The sequence below is a fragment of the Salvia splendens genome, chromosome 11 (assembly GCF_004379255.2).
Source record: "Salvia splendens isolate huo1 chromosome 11, SspV2, whole genome shotgun sequence".
In the NCBI taxonomy this organism is placed as follows: domain Eukaryota; kingdom Viridiplantae; phylum Streptophyta; class Magnoliopsida; order Lamiales; family Lamiaceae; genus Salvia; species Salvia splendens.
In genome coordinates this window covers 8469572-8489332 of record NC_056042.1, presented here as the reverse complement: position 1 = coordinate 8489332, position 19761 = coordinate 8469572, and the positions used below count along the sequence as shown (strand labels likewise).

Sequence of the window (19761 nt, the reverse complement as noted above, 5' to 3'; positions counted from 1 at the left end):
TAAATCATATATTCACATGTAAGTGATTCTTTAGGGAAGAATATATGTACTGGAATTTTTAAAGGGTGCACTATCGTATCATTATTCAGAAAAAGAAAAGAAAAGAAAAAAGCAGCTATTATCTTTGTTTAATTTGAAGCCTTGAAAGTTGAAATTTCCATGTTGGATTGAATCAACTTATCTGGTTAGATTTTAATCATAAGATAAGATTGTCGGTATCGTTTAAAAAATGGAAGTGGTTATAAGATGAACTTTTCTGTCTGTTTAATTCAAATTAAAACTATGCATGGAGCCCATGATTCTTTAATTATTTTACTGCGTAAATATATGCTGAGCGTCATAATATGCAATTATGCATGTTTCTATGCGAAAAGGAGCCAGGGAATAAACGCCAATCATTTAATAATTAAAACCCACTAACATAATATAAATGAATTTAGAGCTGTCAGTCTCTAAGGAATTTCTTTAATATAAAAAATTACTCACATCAATTATTGACTATACATCATACTATATATCAAAAATGCAAAACTCTAACTGAATCAGAATCAAACGTGGCAAAACTAGTAAACTACAAGAATATAAAAATATATAGTGGGGAAAACAAAATATAATCTTTTAATTTGTTTTTCATAAATTATCTCTCAAAAGTATTTTTTATTAGCATGAAACACGTTCTGGTAGCCAATAGCGACCTTAATCAAGTATCAATTCGCTAAGCTATAATATTTTTAGGTGTATTGGCGGCTAAGCTATAATATTAATATCATAAAATTTTCTAAAATTTCTTTTTTTACACAAATTTTAAACTTGACATATAATATCACGAATTGTTGCATTTGGATATGATTATTGATTATCATGTGATTACAAAGTCCCTAAAATGCAGATATGATTATCTATCTCATTTTAATGTAGTCGTATTTTGTTGCTGGTGATAAAATGCTACAGTTATATAAGTTCGTGATATTATATAGTACCAAGTTTTAAGTCCGTGTTAAAAAATAATTTTTGAAAAGATTCGTGATAGATGCGTCAATATTGATGGAATTTTAACACTGGACCATTTCTTCTATATAAGTATATGCGAAACACCATCTTCAAAATCAACATTATATACTCTTGAAATCTTTAAACATGAAGATATTTTTCAAACTTATATATATCATACATTTAATACTATTGATCAATAGTATTGCATGCGAAGCAAAACTATCCACCAAGTTCTACGACAGAAGATGTCCGGACGCCGCCGCCATAATCCGCAAATCCATCGAGAAAGCGGTCTCCCGCAAAGCCGCGCATGGCGGCGTCCCTCATCCGCCTCCACTTCCACGACTGCTTCGTTCAGGGATGCGATGCTTCCATCTTGCTCGATGAGACCGTTACTATCCAGAGCGAGAAGGGGGCCATCCCCAACGCTAACTCCGTTAGAGGATACGACGTGATTGAGGCCGTGAAGCGTGAGATCGAGCGCGCCTGCCCCGGCGTTGTCTCGTGCGCCGACATACTCACCCTAGCCGCATGGCACGCCTCTGTCGCCGTAAGTATACAGCCCATCCATAAAAAATAGTTTTGTTTTTTTTTTATTTTGGTTTGTCTACAAAAATTAGTCTCTATCTAGTTGTAGTACTATTATTATTATTAATTTTTTTTTGATGAGGTTGATCTTATTTTCCACTAAAACACTTAAGTCACTTTTTCTTTCTATCTACTTCGTATTATACCAAATTTGCATGAAAACTTATGTCATTTGTGTTGTTCACAATCAAGATTATTTCTTATGGACGGAGATAGTAATTAAGTTAGACGCACAAGATTCCTCAGCTCAAAATGACATCGAGAGAGAGTTGTGCAGGTTGGCGGGCCGTGGTGGAATGTGTGGTTGGGAAGAAGGGACTCGACTACGGCCAACAAGTCACAAGCAGAGACTGATCTTCCTAGCCCTTTCGTTGATCCCAACGAGCTCATTCTTGCATTCGCCATTAAAGGTCTTAACGCTAGAGACATGGTTGCACTATCTTGGGAGACTAATTAATTAATGTACTTACCTTTCCAAAAAAAAATAGTCTCATCATTCCAATTATGTTCATTCACCAAAATTAGTCTAATCGGCCCAATTTATTATTACTATTTTTTTTATATCTTTCTCTCGTACTTTATGCAGGGGCCCACACGATAGGGCAAGCTCAGTGCTTCTTATTCCGCGAAAGAATATACAGCAATGGCTCAGACGTGGATGTTGGATTTGCTACCACGAGAAGGCGGCGCTGCCCCCGAAACGGTGGCGACGGCAACTTGGCGGCGCTGGATGTGGAGACGCCAGATTTGTTGGACAACAAGTACTTCAAGAACTTGGTTGAACGGAAGGGACTTCTGCAGTCGGACCAAGTGCTTTTCAGTGGCCGCCATCGTGTCGGAATATACAAAGAAACCGCGAGTGTTTGCAGCTGATTTAGCGAAAGCAATGAAGAAGATGGGAGAGATTGAGATCCTCCTAGGAAAGAATGGTATCATAAGGAGGAGGTGCAGCGCCATCAACTAGTTCATTTCTCATTCAAATCAATAATCTCAAAATTGTAATTTTTTTTAATGTTTTTAATCCTTGATTTCTAAACATGATTGTTGCTTTAATTTGAGTTGTACGTAAGATAATTGGTTCACGACCTATTTCTGTTATTGGGCTTCACTTAATTTTCAACGTTCCCTTCTTTGTTTATTGGGCCCATACTTGGTCGATTTCAATAGAGTAGCGTATTTACAAAGCCAATGAATTTAAAGTTGGAAAGGATTGGTCTTAATTATTTAAGTATGTAATTTCATCTCAATTATGTTAAAGTTGAAAAGGGGAAGTACTGGAAGCCAAGGCCCGACTTTTCCTACTTTTATACTTTTGCTCAATTGATTTTTTTAAAGCTCAAGTTCTTTGTACGTTTGAGAGACTCAATTTAAGACCGATAGGAAAGATGAAGCCGAAGAAACGAGACATGTAATATTTGATAGAAATCCATGGGTTCCATCTTAAAACCAATTGGTGATAAGAGGAGAGGCCCATGAGACTTAAATAGTGGATTAAGCTCTTTGTGTACACCGATATGTGATATTATTATATTCATTTTTTATGTTTCAATTGCCAACACCCTCCCTCAAACCCTTCAAGGTGAATCTTGGAGGGGTTGGACTTTTTTATGATCGATTGGACAATCGGCCCAATCTTTTTTCGATCGGTTGGACCACTGGCCCAAATTTTCAGCCCAGTTATACTGCTGAGTCAGTCATTTTTTTCGGTTTCAGCCCAGATATACTGCTAGGTCAGTTAAATATGACCCACAGTCGGCGACCCGCTCTGATACCATGATAGAAATCCATGGGTTCCATCTTTAAACCAATTGGTGATAAGAGGAGAGGCTCATGAGACTTATATAATGGATTAAGCTCTTTGTGTACACCGATGTGAGATATTATTATATTCATTTTTTATGTTTCAATTGCCAACAATATTGACGATGAGAAAATTAATATATATATTTTGGGCAAAAACAATTATATTTCTTTTCTAGTCTAATTGTTCCTTTTTAAATGGAGTCACTTTTATTTTAATTTGCAGCACTTCAAATCCTTCTATATTGCAACATCACACAGTTATATTAACATCCCCGCTACCTTAAAAATCTCCAACAAACAAAGTAAATCCTTATATCTCCTTCAACTCCACGATGAAATCAGTTTCCACAATTTTCACAATTTCTTTCATTCAATACCAAAGAAATGAAATACTATAGGAAATACCGAGACTGGGAGAAACAGAGAGTTGCTGTCTGTTCACTGGAACAGTCAGCGGCCGCGAACCGGGGCTGTCCAGTGATGGCTGGAGACGACGGCGTGAAACTGCGCGAGGGAGACGGAGGACGCCGGAGGCTTCAACTGCATTGTGACTGCAGCAGCTCCTGCTGCGTCGCGACATTGGCGGCAGTGGTGCTGTGTTTTTCCGACGACAACAAGTGAAGATGAAGGGAGATGTCGGTTGAGGGAGCAGCGCTGGCATCCGGTGTGTGAACAGCAGCGGCTGCTCAAAGCGGCGACTGTGTGGCGATGGCGGCGGACATCACCGGGCTGAACTCAGTAGCAGCAGGCACGGCTGCTCGGCTGAACGGCGGTGACATCAGGCCGGAAACTATGACAGCCAGACTTCGGCGGAGGAGTGGCGATGAGAGAGGGCGGAGGAGAGGAAGAGACAGGAGTTCGACAGAGAGATATCAGAGGAATTTGAGACTGCTTGGAGGCGGAGGATTTGGGAGAGAAAGATCAGGGGAAGAGATTGGCGCTGCACCGTCGTGAAAAGGAGAGCAGCGGCGCCACCGAAAGAGAAGACAGAGGAGGTGCAAAAGAGAGATGGGAATGGAGATTTCAGATTTCAGATTTGAGGAGACGTGGGAGTGTTAAGGAGTTAGACAAAATTTAATCAAATGAATAATGAGTCAGTTGGATTTTATTTAATTGTTGAAGTAATGGATTGCTTACTTATTAAGTGACAACAATCTGGAGCTTGATTCCTCTTGGACAACTTCTTCAAATGTTTGGGGTTGATCATTATTTTCGCTTTGGGTCATAATATTAATTTGGAGGAGTTTGGGACAAAAGAATTAAAGAATGAGTTGAAGATTAACTTCTATTGTTAGGTCGATGGAGATGGGAAGATCGGGCGGCCTTGAAAATAAATGAAAGGAAAGAGAAGCATGGATTCAAGGAAGAAATTTCTCTCCGAACAAAATTGAAGTCGAAGTAAGGAATTCAAATTCAGGAAAATTAAACAAACGAGGTGAGCTTTCTTTTAAATAAGGACTATGTCCTAAGTATATTTATTTTTGCGAAATATGTTTATCATGCCATATTTTTGTGTTGCTATGTGATCTATCTGAAGTGGCTTTTTCCATGTATGGTTAATCGAATTCGGGTCTGACTAGGGAGTGAGTCCCTACTCAGACTAGTGTACATCCCGTAGATCGTGCGCTATCTCTTTGAGTTGGCCGGTCTAGTGGCTTGGAATGTGGCCACATTCCTTGTCATGTATGTTCAGATATGGTATGGTGATGTTGATGATGTTGAGGTTGATGATAATGATGTTGGTGAGATGTTTTAGTGACTCGAGCCATTTCAAAGTTAAAACCCCGAGGTCACTCGTTAATGGCATAATAAATACCTTTTTTTATAAAATGTTTTCAGCATGAGTCCACTGAGTGCATCAAGTACTCAGCCCTGCATTTCTTTTTAAAATGTGCAGGTTGAGTTGTGACGAGCGCGGTGGGTGTTGAGGAGAGCTGGTGAAGATTTGTGTTTGCTTTTAAATGTTCCGAATATATTATGTCTTCATACATAATATTATTCTTCTCTTAATGCTTCCGCTGAATGTTGTTTCTTTGAGTTCATGTATTGTTGAGATATTATCCCTTTAAGCTATTCCCATTTATTTAGAGCTATGGTCGAGTTGTGCTGTTTTCCCCTTTCTTCCCTACTTCTTTAATCCTCCCCTAGTCGCGATTAACTGCGTTTTCTATCCTTAGAAAATGCGGGCGTGACAAAAGCGATCGAGGAAGAGGATTGCATCGCATGCACGAAGCATTCCAATGCTTTGTATGAACGACCATAAACCTTGCTAGAAAGATGTGATAGTGCAAACGATAAAAATAGATTTGATGCTAGTATTTTAGTGTTCCAATGCTTTTGGACTTTTAGATGACATTTTTATGGTTTGAAAACGTTGGTCATCACCTAAAACCTAGATCTTCATAATTTGTAGTTAATCACTGATCATCATTCATCAATCAATCTGATTACTACTTTAGAGCATCCACAACTGAGAGCATGTGCTCATCCGTCCGTCCGTGCCAGCGGCGCGGAGGAGCTGCGCTCTTGCCGCTGGCACGCGCTGCTCGATGCATCGAGCACGTCCGTGCCAGCGAGCAGGCGACGTGGCATCGTGTGATTGGCCGCATATCCGTTGGAAAATCATTTTTTTATTTTTTTAAAAATAAAAAAAAAATAAAAAATAAATAAAAATTTCCCAATCCCAAAAAATGGCTGCTTTTTTGCCCGTTTTTCTGTATTTTTTTATTTTTTTCCCCAAAATCATCTATAAATACACACATTCATCATCCATTTTTCACATCAAATCATCTCTCATTCACCTCTCATTCATATTTTTCATACAACTTAATATCTACACCTCATCTCTCACTCAAAACCTCAAATGGATTTCACCCATCTCATTGCGGAAGCGGAGCGCGAAGAACAAGAATACAACGGACAACATCGTGCTGCTTATGAAGCATATGTCGCAGCGAATACCCCCGCCCATCCTCCTCAACCAACTAGATCAACCCGCCGCTATATCCATCGTGACCGGGAGGGATCCCACGAAAGACTCGTTGCCGACTATTTTGCCGACCCGCCGCGGTTTCCGGAAGATTACTTTAGGCTCCGTTTTCGCATGTCAAAGCGCTTGTTTATGCGTATTGTCAACACATTGTCCGCCCGTGTTGAATTCTTCCAAACAGGTCCAAATGTAGCCGGTCGGTAAAGTCTCTCGGCGTTGCAGAAGTGTACGTGTGCCATCCGACAACTCGCTACTGGGCAAACGGCCGACCTCTTCGACGAGTATTTGCATGTCGGTGAGTCCACTGGAATCCTTTGTCTTAAAAATTTTTGCGAGGGCATTCGTAGAGCTTTCGGTGATGAATTCCTTCAGACACCCACCACCGATGACTACCAACGGTTGCTTCGTCTTCACGAAACAGTCCATGGCTTTCCTGGTATGCTTGGCAGCATTGACTGCATGCATTGAAGGTGGAAGAATTGCTCGACTGCTTGGAGGGGGCAACACTTAAGCGGCCACAAAGGAGGCGGCCCAACACTTATCCTTGAAGCGATCGCCGACTACCGCCTATGGATTTGACATGCATATTTCGGTCTTGCCGGATCCAACAACGACTTGAACGTGCTCTATTCTTCACCCCTCATCAATGATGTGTTGAATGGTGTAGCACCGACGATCGACTTCACCGTCAACGAAAATGTATACCACATGGGTTACTATCTCGCCGATGGTATCTACCCAAGGTGGTCGACTTTCGTGAAGACGCTCAGCAACCCGCAAGACCCGAGACGGGTTCTTTTTGCGCAGCGTCAAGAGTCCGCGCGGAAAGACGTCGAAAGAGCCTTTGGGGTCCTTCAAACCCGATTCAACATTGTGATGGCCCCGTCTCGGCTATAACCGACGAAGGACCGAGGGCGGCTAGCTTTTACGACGAGGATGAAGCAGGAAGCTCAAGCGCGAGGTCTCCCCCACGCCGAGGTGTGCATACGACGGTGGGTGAGATGAACGAAATAAGGCACACAATGCGCGATACTCGAACCCACGTTGAGCTACAAGAAGACCTAATCAAACACATTTGGGCGAAATTCGGCCACGAGTAGTGGTTTTTTTATTTTAGGAGTTGAATTATGTATTTTTTATTGATTAGGAGTTTAATTATGTAATTTTTAATTTTTAGGATTTTAATTATATAATTTTTATTTTTTAGGATTTTAATTATGTAATTTTAATTTTTAATGTATTTTGTAATATTATTCCGGGTATTTTTAATGTATTTTAATTTTGTGGAAATGTTTTTATTTAAATTGAATAATGGAATGGTGGGACCCTTGTGCTCGTCCTTGCAGAAGAGCACGGATGTGGGTGTTGTGCTCTTGCCTAAGAGCAGACAGAAAAGTGGGGCCGGGCCCACATCCGTGCTCGTTGGCAAGAGCACCGTTGTGGATTCTCTTAGGCTATCTTTCCCTTTCCATTGTGAAATCATTTCGTTTTCTTTAAATCCAATTAACTACACAATCATAGTACTTTATTAAATCATCATTCTCATTAATTATTTATCTTTTAAAACAAATGTACAGTAGAAACTAAAATATCATGAGCGTATTCATATATTGTTCATCTTGTGTACGCTCAATTCTATGTTTTCATCGTCAGATTAACGTTCTAAACAATTAATCATAAAGACACATAAACTACCTGTATAAAGTATAATTTTCATTTATGTTATCATCAATTTAAACAAGTACCACTTATAAACTTACATATACTGGTATTGCCTATAAAGGAATGTTTTTAAATGTATCTGGTCAAAAAGAATTCCTCATATGAGTTGCTCAATTATAATGTCAGTTGCCCAACTCAAATAATAAGAGGAAAATATATTATTCCCTAAAAGTATAAATATTTTATTTGATATGAATATAATGTAAAATTAATAAATTAATAGAGAGATTAAGGATAAAGTAATAGTATATATTATAAATAAAATGATTTGTAAAGATAATATATTTAATTATTTTAAAATTATAAAGTTTATGGGGTATTACTAAGGATGAATTAATAAACAAATAGTTTGGGAAGGAGAGAATAGTAGAAAAAGTGAGTTGCCACATAAAGAGGATATATGGATAACAAAGAATATCCTGAAAAAAAACGAATAATATTGATGAAAAATGAAAGAGAATTTACAAAGAAGAGGAAAGATAGAAAAGCAAATGGAATTTTAGGTCGACCGACCATGGAACTTTTGATGGGAATAAAGAGGGTAAATACATAACTCATATAAAATGTATCGCATTTATTTTATATTAGTATCACTTTTGTTTCATATTAGTATAAAAAGTAATGTATCACATGTGTTTCATATTACTACAAAAAAGTTTAAAGTTGACATAAATTATACAAAAAGTTTCATTCGTGTTTCAATTTAGTACATTCCGTTATATGTATTTAAACGACGTTAACTCTTTGTCTATGTGAAGTGTAAAATGTTTCATCATTGTTTCATGTTGGTACAAAAAGTTGTATGATTGTTTCATATTGCTACAAATTTTTTTATCATTGTTTCATGGTTTGTACGTCATATAAGTAAAAAGTTAATACAGTTTAAACACGTATAACAGAATATATTAAATTGAAACACGAACGAAACTTTTTGTATGATTTATGTCAACTTCAAACTTTTTATACTAATATGAAACAAAGGTGATAAGTGGTGTATTTACCCCGAAGAAAGATGATGAAAATTATTATTAATTAAAATTTTATTTCTGATGATCTCAAAATAGTAATTCTAATTTCTAATACTTTAATTCGACGAATTTTATTTGACGAGTCATTAATTTCATAGATAAGTAGCGCATGCCTTCAATTTTGTAGGGATAATTAGTGTTATGTAAAGAAGAAGATGATTGAATATGGAAGTTTGGTTTTGTTAATTTTAGAGTGAGTGAAAAGCGGAGATCTAACTGTTAGGCCGAGGAGAATAAATACACTTTTTTAATTCTCGACACGCATCCCTTTCTGCGTAAGCATCCCTTCCCTCACACATTTTCACAAACACATCGCGATTGCTTGATTCATTTCTGCTGCTGCATTGTTACAGATTGTTCTGAGCCAAGATGGCATCGTTTAAGGTTACCCGCGTCCAGACTTCTCCAATTGATGGCCAGAAACCAGGGACTTCTGGTCTCAGGAAGAAGGTTTTGCTTTTGTTTTTTTATCCCGTTTTTTCTGATTCGTGATGATTCTCGTTCTATTCCATGTGGATGCTCATTGTAATTGGAAAGGGCTCCGATCGGATCTATACATTTACCACATGCATAAATGTGTGTGTTTATTGGTGACATCGTTGTTTGGCTAGGTGTTCTGGTATTTGCATGTTCTGATTATATAAAAAAGTTGTTTAATCAGTCGACATTGAATCGGTGGGGGCTATTGTCTAGTGTGATTGTGGAAATGTACTATAGATCGGATGAGTCTTATATAAGTGATCTTAATGTTTGTGCTGTAAATAAGTAAATAAATAAAAAATCTGTCTTTGTCCATATGCCAAGGTGTGATAAGTCTATATTTTGAGTTCTCGAATTCAATCGGTTCGAAGAATGAGGGCCAGGGAACTGTTTTGGGCGAAGGCATGGTTTTGCAATTTATGAAACAGATCATAGCGACGTATCTGAAAAAGTAACCAGATGACCTCCCCTGCCTACTCATGAAACATGAATTTTCTTCTGATAATTTGAAACCAGAATATGCTAATTTTGATTCGATTATCACTTACTAAATTTGCAAAATATTAGATTCAGGAACGTGGATGCCTTGTTAAAAGATATTTGGGCCATGTAAATAGGATATTTTTGCTTAATCACATAGTATTTGCTAGGTGCTCTAGAAGCTGTCCTTAGGACATGCCTGCATCTTTTATTGATGTGGGGATTATTGATCAAACATGATTCCTTCACTTCTGCTGGTGAGGCATATGCCTAATGCATAGGATGCTGTGTCTCTGTAGAAACTCAGATAACTTGCCTGATGTGTTTTTCCATGTATTTTTTTAATCTTAAGACTCAGTAGTCAGTAGGTGTCTTAGGACAAGATTAAAATATTAATAAGTTGGCATGTTAAAAGGGAAGGGCATCTAGATTGTCTCTTTCTCTTTCGCAACAGAAAGATTGAGAAAGCTCTACATGTTGGCATTACAGTATTAGGATGTCTGAAAGATTTGAATGTTTATGATGTCAATTCTTCATTTCTTCCAAATAACTTGAGTTCTTCTTGAATCTGAACTGATATGTAAATACTAAATCTTAAATTTCTTTTATTTTGATTTATGAGAAATCGCGATATTGACATATTTGTACAAATTTGAATTTTCTCCACTTTCTGAGATTCGATTTTTGTAACCTGCCTTACTTCTATTCATTTCTTGAAACTAAATAATGAACGAACTTTTCAAATGTGAATTCATGACTATATTTTCCGACTCATTATCCGATACATTATCATTTTCACATTAAAGGGTTTTCCTCTCAGAATTCTGAGTGAAATGAAAGTGAATGCAGGCATCATGACATCAATCTTGCATGAAATGGAGAAAGTCTTGTTTTTGAAATATGAAAACAATATTTCGTTGTTACCCATGCTCTTCTTGTAACAAGAACTATTATATATCTTTTCAAACAGGTTACAATGTGCTTTCCTTATGTGGAAAATATCTTTAACGTGGTCATGCAAATAATTTCTGCATTTCGCAGAACGCGCCTGTGTACATTATTTATATGTTCTTAGTGGTTTGGAAGCTTTGCAATATTGTTTCCTGTAGTTGATTCTGATATAACTTCTTGGAATGCATGGTTCAGGTGAAGGTATTCGTGCAACCCCATTACTTGCAAAATTTTGTCCAGGCTACTTTTAATGCCCTTGGAGCTGATAAAATGAAAGGTATATGTTTTAGCATTTTCATGCTCTTGGTTTTATCTAGTAAATAATTGAGATGCTCTCTCACTTCCTGATATGGTCTAATTCCGAAATAAAGATGTACAACTTAATCTTTGATATGATACAAGCAATATTAAGATGGACTAAAGTACACATAATTTCTATGCACGAATAACAAAAGTACCTGTGTGTTTGCTTCAAAAAACTCACATGTACCTACTTTTATGCAAGATATAGAGAAATCATAGCTTTGTTATCAATTATCATACTATGTAATGATACTATTGATATTAGTCTTGTCATTGTACATCTGTATGCATAATATTTGGAACTTTTCTATATAAGGTAGCCACTAGTCACTCATAGTTTGCTTGATAATGTCGATGCCACACTCAGAATTTTTCAATTGGTAACAATTATAGAATTTATTAGCTTTTGAGATTGATGCTCATGGACCAAACCATCTACTGAAGGTTATGTTATTTTTGAGAAGTGAGAACCATCTGATTGGATGTCTTAGTATTTAATAGTTGGTGTAGATTTCCATGTACATCACTACGTCTTTAAACTGATTCTTTATATTTGTTGTTAATTGCCGTGATTTGGAAAGTGAGACATTCTAATCTAGAAATACAGGCTACATTTTTGTCATTCCCTAATAGACACACCAGCTCTAGTTTTTTTTTCCTGTCAAATGTTATAGTTCTTGCTGAAAACCCATCAGGTGCTACACTTGTTGTCTCTGGTGATGGTCGCTACTATTCGAAGGATGCTATCCAGGTCAGATGCCTTGTCACTTGATGATACAGTCATCATTGCTAGGTTCATTAGGGTGTAAAATATGTGCTTGTTCATATTAGCCTTGTAATTACAGGAAAATAAGTTAGACTGAGTATTTGAAAGTGATCAAGAAAGTGGTTCTTTAGGTGAAAATTATTTATTTATTGCTCTACATTGTTTGGAATTTGGATGATGGACCTCAACCCTAATTGCTGGACACATAAAGTGTTATAGACTCATAGTAATAAAATTAACAACAATAAGTATTAAGCAACATTGGTGGTCTTCAGTTTTGGACTTTCTAGACCTCACTATTGAGACTATGCTTTCTGTTTTGTTTGATCTCAAATATGGTAATAAGTACTAAGAAGTTGTTCCATTGGCAGATCATCATCAAAATGGCAGCTGCAAATGGATTAAGGCGTATCTGGGTTGGTCAAAACGGGTTGCTGTCTACTCCTGCTGTTTCCGCTGTTATACGTGAAAGAGTAGCCGCTGATGTGAGTATTGACCTTTACTTCCTTTGTAAAATCTTAAATAACGGAACTTTAAACCTTTTCATCTTGAACTTTTTCAGGGCTCCAAGGCAAATGGGGCATTTATACTTACAGCAAGCCACAACCCAGGGGGGCCAAATGAGGTGTGCGCCCGAATTACTTCTTTTCTCCTCTCCTCTGTTCGTCATTATGGGTGTGCTTGTATATGTTCTGCTCCAGTACATCATTGAGTCAGTTTCATTGTGTAGTGATTATGCTTCCACGTCTATATTTTCTAACATCTTTTTTATTTTTTGGCATCAAGGTCTGTAAGGAACATGTTACCTGGACATTTTTTTCGGTATCTTCTATTTAATGAATTATCTGTATACATTTACCAGAGAATGATCTGGTCAAGGAAAATATCTTCAGAAGAATACTTCCTTTCTTTCTTTCTTGCCTAGGTGGACATGTTATGCTAAAACCGGCTCCTTAAATCAGAATTAAATCCCCTATCCGTCTTCTTTTGTTTGCTAGGATTTCGGAATCAAATACAACATGGAAAATGGTGGACCTGCACCAGAAGGAATCACTGACAAGATCTATTCAAACACCACCACGATTAAGGAGTACTTGATTGCCGAAGGCCTACCTGATGTATGATTAGTTTCATGGGACAGTGCATACACGCACTCACACACATATGTATGCATGCATCATATTATGCGCCACATAAGCACACTTGTGGCAGGATCAGTTTTTTTTTTCCCTACCAATTTTTAAATGAAACTGCAGGTGGACATCTCCAAAATTGGATTAAGCAACTTTACTGGTCCTGATGGGCAGTTTGATGTTGATGTTTTTGATTCCGCAAGTGACTACGTCAAATTGATGAAGTATGTATCTCAATAGGAATAGCATATAACTCATTTTCCAATTAAGTATACTTCCCTTGAAAGGAATGACTGGTGATCAATAGGGTTTTGTCCAACTTTATTTAATAGTAATACATGACTATTCTGTCCAATTTAGTGCTGTGCATTTTCTCACTAAGCTGTACTTCACTGTTATCTTCCTCATTGCTTTGCAGGTCTATTTTTGATTTCCAGTCTATCAAGAATTTATTGTCATCTCCAAAATTCACTTTTTGGTATTCCTGTCTCCAAATTTCATCCTATTTTTTAAAAGAATTTCATTTGATTTGTTTGGATGAGGCCTATTCTGATTGTATAATCTATGCTTTACAAATTCTAGCTACGATGCACTTCATGGCGTTGCTGGAGCTTATGCTAAACGTATATTTGTCGAAGAGCTAGGGGCAAAGGAAAGCTCTTTGCTTAATTGTGTACCCAAGGTAAATTTTTATTCAAGAAGTTTATATTTAAAGTATTGCTTTTCTGACGTGATTTTTAACTGTCTGTTCATCTGTTCTACAGGAAGATTTTGGTGGAGGACACCCTGATCCTAATTTGACATATGCAAAAGAACTAGTAGCTCGTATGGGATTGAGTAAGTCAGGCAACAATGAGGACCCACCAGAGTTTGGTGCGGCTGCTGATGGTGATGCCGACCGCAATATGGTTCTTGGAAAAAGGCTGGTTTTAAAATTTTATGCTGATTTTGAACAACATTTTTTTACATATTGCTCTTATTCTGAATCAGCCTTATTTAAATTTCAGGTTCTTTGTTACTCCATCTGATTCTGTTGCTATTATAGCTGCAAATGCTGTACAGGCGATACCCTACTTTTCTGGTGGTCTAAAAGGAGTTGCAAGGTACTGATCCTGCTTTCGCTTTTCCTGAACATTTTCTTTTGAAGCTCTTAGTTGACACATGTTCTCCTATGTATTTTTCTTCCCCACTAATGTTTTACAAGACATGAGCCATTCATACCTCAATTATATTGTTCTAAATTTTAGTTATGTAGTGGATAAATCTAATATGATCCATTGTTCTTCTCAGGAGCATGCCCACATCAGCTGCTCTTGATGTTGTAGCTAAGCACTTGAATCTGAAATTCTTTGAGGTACTATGTGATATTAACATTTGTAAAATAGTCATGCATTGTTTTAGAGGTCTACTAATTTTCATCTCCATGAAGGTGCCAACTGGATGGAAATTCTTTGGCAACCTGATGGATGCTGGAATGTGTTCAGTTTGTGGTGAAGAAAGTTTTGGAACTGGTAGGATCTATTTTGCATACAGAACCATTGTAGGAAGCAATGTGGTTGAACATTTTTATGATATTCATAAACAGGCTCTGACCACATACGTGAGAAAGATGGAATATGGGCTGTGCTGGCATGGCTAGCTATTATTGCCTATAAGAACAAAGACAATCTTGGGGGAGATAAACTTGTTACTGTTGAAGACATTGTGCGCCAACATTGGTCCACATATGGGCGTCACTATTACACTCGATATGATTATGAGGTGTGGATGCATGATATAGTTTTACCTCTCTTATAGCGCTTATTGCTTTGATGAATGTGTTAATTAATTCTTTTTTTTCTATGAAAATGAAGAATGTTGATTCTGCTGGTGCCAAGCAACTGATGGATTATTTGGTCAAGCTGCAATCGAACCTAACTGAAGTCAACAAGTAAGCCTCTTGCCTTTTTCCATTCTCCCCTTTGTATTTGAGGGTGGAGGAAAGCTTCTCTCATACTTTTGGCATCCCGTTTGCATTTCTTCTGGACTTTTCTCTGCCACAATAAGAATTCAGTTGCAATTAAAAGAAAGATCAAACTACTTGGTTTTGACTGCTAACTTGTAGCTAGAGATTGATTTGAGTGAGAAATGAGAATCTATTCAGCCACTTTCGTAGTTTTATCCTGTTTTAATTATAAACATATTTTCGAACAGCATTGTAAAGGGAATCCGGTCAGATGTCTCAAAAGTTGTCAATGCTGATGAATTTGAGTACAAGGATCCCGTTGATGGTTCCATTTCAAAGCATCAGGGAATCAGATACCTATTTGAAGATGGATCTCGATTAGTAAGTTACTCTGTCAAAATGTCTGTAAGTTTTAGGAAGTTACAGTTTTTCTTAATTATCTTGTGAACTTAATATATGTCTAAAATATGGTATTAGGATCACTTGAAAGTACTTGAGTAATATATGCTAACAATTATTCACCAGGTTTTCCGACTCTCTGGAACTGGTTCGGAAGGTGCTACTATCCGTCTCTACATAGAGCAGTACGAGAAGGATCCATCCAAGATCGGGAGGGAATCTCAAGACGCACTGGCTCCTCTAGTAAGTACTGGATTTTAAAATTGTTTGATGCTACTGATTTATTCAATCCCACCATTACTCTTCTATGATGCAAACCAAGACGCACAAACTCAATTGTTTGTATTCTTCCTGTACAGGTTGAGGTTGGTCTTAAGCTTTCTAAGATGCAAGAGTACACGGGCCGATCTGCTCCCACTGTTATTACATAGATGCTTCAGACACAGTGGTGAGGAGTTTGTTCGTATCTCGATATCGTTCGTTGACGTAATTTTGTTGAGAAAAATAAGCAATGCAATAACTCTACCAGTGAGGCATTATATACGTAGGCATGAAAAACCATGTACTGAACATGGTCTGTGTTACCTTGTTATGAGGGTTATGGATTTGATTATGTTGTCACCCACATTATTTTGGTATCTGCTTTGTGTTAAGTACGAAGGTTTTATTCTGAATCGGAACATGATACGCATATGGTTACCAAATAAGGCAAACTTGTGAATCATGGCTGGTTTCGATTCAAATTCTTTGATTAGATGTATGCTTTTATAATATACTTCCCCGTCCAATACAAGAGCGCATTTGACTAGGTACAAGTTTCAAAAAATATGCTAGTAGAAAGTTAGTTGAAAAAATTAGTTGAATATGAGTCTTACTCTTATATATTCTCTTCCTTCGCCATTAAGGATCTCGGTTTACCATTTTAGTTTGTCTGCCATATGAGTTCCGATACACTTTTACTATAAATGGTAGGTAGATCTCATTTTCCACTAATTTATTTCACTCACACTCTATTATAAAACTAATACTCTCTCTATCCCACCACAAGTGATGAGTTTCTTCTTGACATGGGATTTAAGGAAATTATATTTATTGAGTTAAAGTGAAGTGAATAAAGTATGAGAGAGGAGAGAGGAAGATATAATAAAGTATAAGAAAGATGGAAAAAAGTAAGAGAGATGAAATAAAGTAAGAGGGGGAAAATGTTTTGTTTTTCGCTAAAAGAGGAAATCAATCACTTGTAGTGGGACAACCAAAAATGGAAAGTTGATCACTTGTGGTGGGATGGAGGGAGTATATAAAAAATGGGTCATGCATTTATTATCTTTTCTCACTCACTTTCCTTTACATTTCTTAAAACTCGTGTCATACTCAAATGTGACTCCTAATAGCGGACAGAGAGAGTATTAGTTTTATAATAAAATGAGTGCGCTAAATGTAATGGAATGTGAGGTTTATTACCAAAAGCAGTGAAAAAACAAATGAGTACGTCTATTGGTGGATGGAGGGAGTATTATTATAAGAGGTATTGATCCATAAAATTTCAACCTCATATCGAAATTTGGTATTTCTCACAATGCTTTGAAGTGAACTAGTCCTTACTATATACCCTAAGTCTCTATTTAAAATAGAATAAGTGCAAAAAAAAAGGTAATCCTAAACATATGACGATTTTACAATTTTGGGCAGGAACATTATGTTTCGAAAGATTTCATCTAACACATTTGAAAACGGGCTGGAATTAGTGTAATCAATTAGATGAATGAGTATGATGACTTCAATCTAAAACATAAAATGTTTGATTACGCAACAAGAAAATTTAATATGAAATGGATACCATTTCAAATAAGAAATATTAAGAGATACTAAGAAATATATGTATATGATTTGATTATTGAAAATCTCCACTGCTTGGGGGCTCGAATAGCCTCAAATTTAGAACGGCAAGGTTCACCCCGCCGGGTGGAATTTGTTGCATATTCCACCCAGAGGGTTTGAAGTCAATGGAGTGCACAATTTTGTAAAATGTCGTAACTTTCTTTATCAGACTTACATTAAAGTGTGCAAGGTACCAACTTGAAGTTCTTTTGAAGAAGAAGATAATATTAGTGGTCTTCGAAGAGCATTTGAAAACCATCTTGGTAGACCAATTAATATTAGTATTCTGACTTATCTCCTTTGACCACTTTGCCTTGATTACAACTAGTAACGTCGAGTAGATACGGTATTTTTTCATGTCTCGAATGTGTACTCTCGCTCTTCGCCTTTCTACCCAATCTATCAATGGTTCACGAAGTTGGCGCTATGCTCGAAATTGAACCACCATATTCACATAAGTTAATCACATTCAATGAAGAAAATTTATAAACATTCATGAAAATTTTATCAAATTTTGCGTTGAAACATATGCATGTAGGATCTCATTGGAATCCTTATAAAAGTTCTTTAATTTGATATATGTTGTTCGAAAAAATAATTTAAATCGTGATAATTATGTGCATTTAAAGTTTTGAGATGTTTTTAAAAATTAGTTATAACTAATTTGTTGTTAATTGACATTAATACCTTAATTGCCATTTTTTGTGCACTGTATTGATACTCAAGAATCAATTATCTTGACCTTTGATTTGAAGATCTAATGTCTATCATTTGGTTCGTAGTTAACAATGTAAAGTTGAGTTAACAATACAATGTGTGCCTAGATAGATAGATGTACCAGATTTGAAAGTAAAATTAAAAAAATTAATTCTAGAAAAATTACATGAATTAATTGATATTTTGATATAATAATATAATATCATTAATAAAACTATACTAATTTAAAAAGGTATATACAAAATAAGCATGAATATGATACTCTCTCAATCCTATAATAGTTGAGGCGTTTCTTTTCGGCACACAATTTAAGAAAAATGGTATAAAGTGAGTTAAGCAAAAGAATAATAAAGTTGGTAAGAAAAAAAGGTAAAGAAATAAAGAGAGAATATAATAAGAGAGAGTATAGTAAGTGAGAAGAAATATGTTGACATTTACTAAAAAGGGAAATGACTCAACTACGTATCAAAATGACAAAATAACTCCACTATTATGGAACGAATAAAGTACTAAATGAAACGAAGATGCACAATAGAAAAGAGTTTTGCATCAAATAGGAAAGATTGAACAATATAAAATAAAACGAGTTAATTCAAAATATACGTGCAAAATGATTATGCATCAAAAAGGAAAGATTGTAGTACGGGAGTTGGAAAGGAAAATTTAACTGTAACTGGTTTATCTATTATAGGGAAAATTGTAACTAATTTATCTATTGAATATAGCTCAAGATTGTTGCTAATTAGTAAGGAAAATGGAAAAATTAATGTCCTCAATTATAGGATACGTCATAAGTTATCTCTATCAAATATTTTAATTAAAGAGTAGTAGTTTGTTTGTAAATTCAAAATTAAAAATAATTTGAATGTCATAATTACATAAGGATAGATTGATACTGCTTTAAATATAGCGCAATATTGTTGTTAATTAACGCGGAAAATGAAAAAAAAAACAAAAACAATGAACTCATATGTTAATACTTTTTATATGTGTTATTGGTAATGAATGGTATTGTTGGTTTGGGAGTTTATATAGAGAGGCAACAAAGGGTCTGAAATGACGATTATGCCCTTGTATAGTGGCTTAGAATATTTTGTTCTGGAATAGCATGGCCGTATATTTGTGATATTAGCGTCTGGTCTATTTTGCAGAATCTTATGTAATTATACAAAACATTAGTAGTATACTACAATGGTAATGAATTAATTAATGAGATCTCCGAAATTGAGGGTATAACGTGGTAGAATTTTGTTTAATATATATATGATTGACATAATTTTTCCATTTATTTTTTGTAAGTTCTTTTTTAATAGAATTTTTCATTTTACTTAATCACCTTCAATTCCATATTAATTAAGGAAGAGATAATAATTAGTAGTATTTCCTTAGTATAAAATATTCACATTTTGAATATTTTATTAAAAAAGGGAAAGAAGCTAAGAAAGATACTACTAGTAAAAAAATTAGAAAAACAATGCAAAAGAAAAATAATGTACAAAAATAAAAACACATATTAAGAAACAGAGAGCGTATACTCCCTCCCTCCGTTCCATAGTAAGAGAGTCATTTCATTTTGCGCACCCATT

General features: G+C 36.0%; 1 protein-coding gene, 1 long non-coding RNA gene and 1 pseudogene across 3 annotated transcripts; all 3 read left to right on the top strand.

Annotated features, from left to right (window-relative positions):
• The first annotated feature begins 1128 nt into the window (after window positions 1–1128).
• On the top strand, window positions 1129–2634 carry LOC121755030 (annotated as a pseudogene).
• A 1027-nt stretch (window positions 2635–3661) lies between these two features.
• LOC121755061 lies at window positions 3662–5471 on the top strand. The gene is made up of 2 exons (XR_006040616.1): window positions 3662–4819; window positions 5282–5471. It is a non-coding gene; the product is annotated as an uncharacterized LOC121755061 (long non-coding RNA).
• A 3769-nt stretch (window positions 5472–9240) lies between these two features.
• LOC121756250 (phosphoglucomutase, cytoplasmic-like) lies at window positions 9241–16254 on the top strand. Of its 2 annotated transcripts, XM_042151748.1 has the most exons (19): window positions 9241–9398; window positions 9477–9573; window positions 11230–11311; window positions 12033–12088; window positions 12475–12588; window positions 12666–12728; window positions 13102–13221; window positions 13360–13460; window positions 13655–13714; window positions 13819–13918; window positions 14001–14158; window positions 14244–14339; window positions 14527–14590; window positions 14666–14747; window positions 14822–14997; window positions 15090–15166; window positions 15430–15562; window positions 15707–15823; window positions 15940–16254. In XM_042151748.1, the coding sequence occupies exons 2-19, from the start codon at window positions 9493–9495 to the stop codon at window positions 16009–16011; spliced, it is 1752 nt and encodes a 583-aa protein (XP_042007682.1). In that variant the 5' UTR covers window positions 9241–9398; window positions 9477–9492; the 3' UTR covers window positions 16012–16254. The 2 variants fall into 2 exon arrangements, with proteins under 2 accessions (XP_042007682.1, XP_042007683.1); XM_042151749.1 differs by lacking the exon at window positions 9241–9398 and having other exon boundaries at window positions 9405–9573.
• Window positions 16255–19761: the final 3507 nt, after the last annotated feature.

What these genes read in the sequence shown, in the direction of transcription:
- LOC121756250 (XM_042151748.1), top strand. Translation starts at nt 9,493, where the DNA reads ATGGCATCGTTTAAGGTTACCCGCGTCCAGACTTCTCCAATTGATGGC. An exon ending in TGAATCTGAAATTCTTTGAG is followed by an intron (nt 14,591 to 14,665) that starts GTACTATGTGAT and finishes ATCTCCATGAAG; the next exon opens with GTGCCAACTGGATGGAAATT. An exon ending in ACACTCGATATGATTATGAG is followed by an intron (nt 14,998 to 15,089) that starts GTGTGGATGCAT and finishes ATGAAAATGAAG; the next exon opens with AATGTTGATTCTGCTGGTGC.